This window comes from Prionailurus bengalensis, chromosome E4, assembly GCF_016509475.1.
Source record: "Prionailurus bengalensis isolate Pbe53 chromosome E4, Fcat_Pben_1.1_paternal_pri, whole genome shotgun sequence".
NCBI classification, from domain to species: Eukaryota; Metazoa; Chordata; class Mammalia; order Carnivora; family Felidae; genus Prionailurus; species Prionailurus bengalensis.
In genome coordinates this window covers 26,876,411-26,880,778 of record NC_057360.1, presented here as the reverse complement: position 1 = coordinate 26,880,778, position 4,368 = coordinate 26,876,411, and the positions used below count along the sequence as shown (strand labels likewise).

General features: G+C 47.3%; 1 protein-coding gene across 1 annotated transcript; it reads left to right on the top strand.

Moving 5' to 3' along the window:
• The first annotated feature begins 1,118 nt into the window (after window positions 1-1,118).
• On the top strand, window positions 1,119-3,686 carry LOC122475905 (major histocompatibility complex class I-related gene protein). The gene is given in 4 exon segments (XM_043568050.1): window positions 1,119-1,233; window positions 1,881-2,064; window positions 2,066-2,174; window positions 3,411-3,686. Coding segments are annotated over 4 exon segments (684 nt in total).
• Window positions 3,687-4,368: the final 682 nt, after the last annotated feature.

Genomic DNA, 4,368 nt, shown 5'->3' with positions numbered 1-4,368 from the left:
GGAGGGACAGAGAGAGGGAGACACAGAATTCGAAGCAGGCTCCAGGTGCTGAGCTGTCAGCACAGAGCCCGATGTGGGGCTAGAACTCATAAACAGTGAGATCATGACCTGACCCGAAGTCAGATGCTTAACCGACTGAGCCCCCCAGGTGCCCCGATATTTTTTCTTAAATATATCTTACAAATAAAGAGGAAGGAATAAACATCATTAAGTAGTATTCAGCCTGGGGAATGGGAACCTGACACCCATCCACGATTCTCTGCAGTGGCAAGGGCCACATGGGAAGATCTGAGTTCTCAGAGAGTTCACACAAGGACAACAGCATCCACCTGGGTAATCTGGAAACACTCTGGGGAGGAGGTGTCTAGTACCGTCCCTAGACAACCAAGAGAAGTCCCTGGATGTGGATGTGGCCCCACATGTTAGAGGGCCTCACTCTGCTCAGCCCCCACAGCCTTCTGCACAGAGCGAGGAAAAGCACTGTGCTTTCAAAGCACTTTTTCTCAGGAGGCTGAGCCCTCACGTGGGTTCTCTGAGTGATCTGGGGTGTGTGTGTGGGTGTGCGTGTGTGTGTGTTTGTGTACGTACCTGCCCATGCACACACAGGGGCAAGGTGGGAGCCCTCATTTATCTACCTAGAGCCTTCATTCATAAAACAAGGGGGTGGGTTATCAGGGTTTGCAAGCCCTCTTACGGCAACCCTGGGGGACCAATGAGTGATCACGGGTCCTTCCCCGAAGCCCAGAACAGGGCTCTCTGCTTCACTTCCAAGATGAGATTACCTGTAAAATTTCATCCTAAATTTCCAAACCTGGACAGAAAAAGCCTCCAGGTCTTGGGCTGGAGCTCTAAGATCCTTTCTAGGCCCCAGTTCCTAGGGTTCTGTGATTCTGTGAAAGGAAGTGACAGCTAGGTCCCAGGATGCAGCTGAACCCAAAGCACTAACGTGGGTTGTCTGTGACTCTAAATATCTTCCTTTTATGCCTCCTTCCCGGGGACTCACTCTGACATCTTTTCACCTGGACAATTCACTGCATTTATTTATTTCACTGAATTTATTTCTCATCCTGTCATTACCTACGAGTGTCTCTTGGCAGAAAGAGCCATGGGCTCTGTAGATGGTGGAGAACCCCATGCTTGGTCACCGGGAGAGGTACACTCAGCCGCCAAGGGGCCAGCAGCAGACCTTCAAGGTGGAACGGAAGCAGCTGCAGAGTCAGCACAATCACTCAGGTGGCAGCAGAGATGGGCCCGCCCCTGCACCAACCCCCATCCCTGCAGGTGGTTGCCCTGGGCTGACAGTGAACTCTGAGCAGCTGGTTGCTGAGCTGCACTCTTTTGGCAAAGCCTGATGGCGTTCAGTGCCTGCCACCTGCCCTAAGCATCTTCCGAGTCGTCTCTTCTAAGGAGCCCTCTGTCCTTTGCCCTCCATATCTCTATGCCATGCCCATTCAGGCTTCTAACCTGTATCTTCTTTCTCATTCTGAATCTGGCCATTCTGTATCTCACTTCCTGGCAGCCCGGCTCAGTGAGCCCCTTGCTTATGTACAGTGACTTGCTATGTTAACTTTCCCAGGATATTTTTGGCTCTTGCATATCTTTCCCTCCTTTACCACATTATAAAGTTTATCAGTGTGGGTCATTCCCATTATCGGATAATTCCCCAAGGCAAAAATGATCATGTTCCTATGGCATGTAGGAGGTATTCTGCAAACATCTGTTGATGAGTGGGTTATCTCACAGGAACCTCCTGGAGGCATGCCTGTGGGGTGATGTATTTGGGGGCAGAAGACGCTTCCAGCCATTCCCCTAGTCATCACCTGGATGCCCACCTCCACGTCCCTGTCTAAGCCCCTTCGTGATCTGCACGTGTGTGCCAGGGTTTCACAGTTACCAGAGAATCATTGGCTCGGAGTTGTTGGAGGACAGAAGCACCATGTTTCTCCAGCAGGCCTATGATGGACAAGATTTCACGATCTTCACTAAAGATATCCTTTCCTAGACGGTTATTGATAATGTGGCTCACATTACCAAGTGGGCACAGGAGGCTAATTGGCATGAGTTAATATCAAAAGAATTGGCTAGAAGAAGAACATACTGCTTCATTAGAGAGGTTCCTGCAGTTTGGGGAAGATATCCTGCAAAGGATAGGTAACAAGAAGGGAGAACACCAGGTCCCTACATCCTCAGAACCCTTGGGTTTATATATAACTTCCTCTAATCTAGGTTATAGTCACCCTATTCTGAAATCCACCTTGTTAGTTGCACTGTGGTGATCTGTAACTCCCCGTGAAAACTTCCCTTAGTTACTTTTTATCAGCATCTGGACAAGATTCAGCAACTCCACTTGTCTTGATAGAGTGGAGTACCTCCAAGGGACACCTCCTTTTTGAGGTATCTGGTGAGACAAATCCTTCCATCTCCTGTCAGTGATAAGCTGGGAAATACTTTGGGAGGGAGCCATTCCTATAAGTGGTTTATTAAACTGAGGGCTCATACAGTACCAGTATGAGCGAAAATCTGGACTTATAAAGAAAACAAATGGAGGGTCTTTACTAGATTTATCATAAGAGTCCTTTCAGTATAAAGTTCCTCTTAGACATTAAAGATATGACTCAGTTGGTCAACTTTTAGTTAATACAGACTTTTCACATAATCTTACCATTCAAAATGCATTTATGTCTGTATCATGCTATGGGTAACTCCTAGATACAACATGCCTTTTCCCCTAGGAGTGATCTTTAATGGTGGGACTTTCCAGAGCTGTGACAGGCTTTGGGGAGGCATCTGGGTCACAGTTATGAATGTGGACTATCTGCCCGAGAATATCAGCTTTGGAGGCAGATGACTAGAGTTTGAACTTCAACCCTCCCACTCACTAGCTGAATAACCATCTTAATTGCAATGGTTGCTGGTAACAGAAATCTACTCAAACTGGCTTAGACACAAAGAGGAAGCTATTTGAAAGACAAGAATCAGGGCTGTGTGAGAACCCAAGAAACTAAAACCAAGATTCGGATGGCTTTTTCCATGAGGTGGGGATGTGGCAGCCAGCATAAAGCTTATGCATATCCTCCTAGCTTCACCATTCTAGAGGAATGGGCTTCTCTCTCCCAATTCTAGCTACAAAAATACTTTTTTTCACAGGAGAACTACGGTTGGTCTGAATCGGATCGTGTGCCACTCCCCAGACTAATCACTGCAACCATCAGGACGAGTTTCTAAGATTGGCTGTGGGTAACAGAATCCCGGTAAGAAATAACTGGCACACTCAAAATGATTTCACTGAATAGAATTCAATCACGGGATCATGCACAGAGGTATAATCAGGATTGGGGAGACCAGTAAGGCACAGTGAAGTACCCAGAGACTTGCAGCACAGGGAAACCGTTACACCCCCAAATCTGAAGGGGCGAGCAAGGGTCGGTGCCCTAGAAGAAGCGCCTTCTAGCAAGTGCTGTGCCTGTGGAGAAACACAGCAGCTGGCAGACTGCAGTGAGGTGGTTGGGGAACAGGTGTTTGTGACCCCAACCCTTCCCTCTTTTGGCTCTCTGACATTTGCTGAGGATGCTCCTCCACTGGCCAAAACTACTCAGGCCAAGGAGACCCCAGGGCAGTCTGATGAGCATAACCTCCCAGGGCACGAAGCCAAGCACAGAAGGTCAGAGACCGGATCTGGGGGCTAGAGAGAGAGAGAGAGAAAGAGAGAAACCAATACACTGTGGGCTATGTTTGGGTGGAAGGATTAAAATTGATATGTTTTAGGGATGCCTGGGTGGCTCAGTCAGTTAAATATCAGACTTCAGCTCAGGTCATGATCTCATGGTTTGTGGGTTCGAGCCCCACATTGGACTCTGTACTGACAGCTCAGAGCCTGGAGCCTGCTTCAGATTCTGTGTCTCCCTCTCTCTCTGCCCCTCCCCTGCTTGCTCTCTCTCTCTCTCACTCAAAAATAAATAAACATTAAAAAAAAAAAGATTGGTGCTTCTTAACAGAAGCACACATTAGAGTCAGGTAAATTAATTTTCTAATATGTGTTATGTGTTTGTCAGGAGCAGGGGTTCTTATTATCAGGAAAAAAGCAGAGCTAATAGATGCTAAGCAAACAAAGCAATAACCTTGAGTAAAATAAAGTTGTGATAATGCCTAGACCACAGACATTGGTGTGAAAAACGTACATGGCAGCACTTTGTACACGGTAGTTCTCTGCTTACACATTAAATGTCATCATTGTTGTCAGACCAGAAAATCTCTGACAGTTTAGGATCTGGCTGAAATCTACGGCTGACTTGGGGTTGTGCTGGACCGTTGATCACGGAGACATTTTAGGGCAAGTCTGGGCAGATAGGAAGAGGGACCAGATGAATC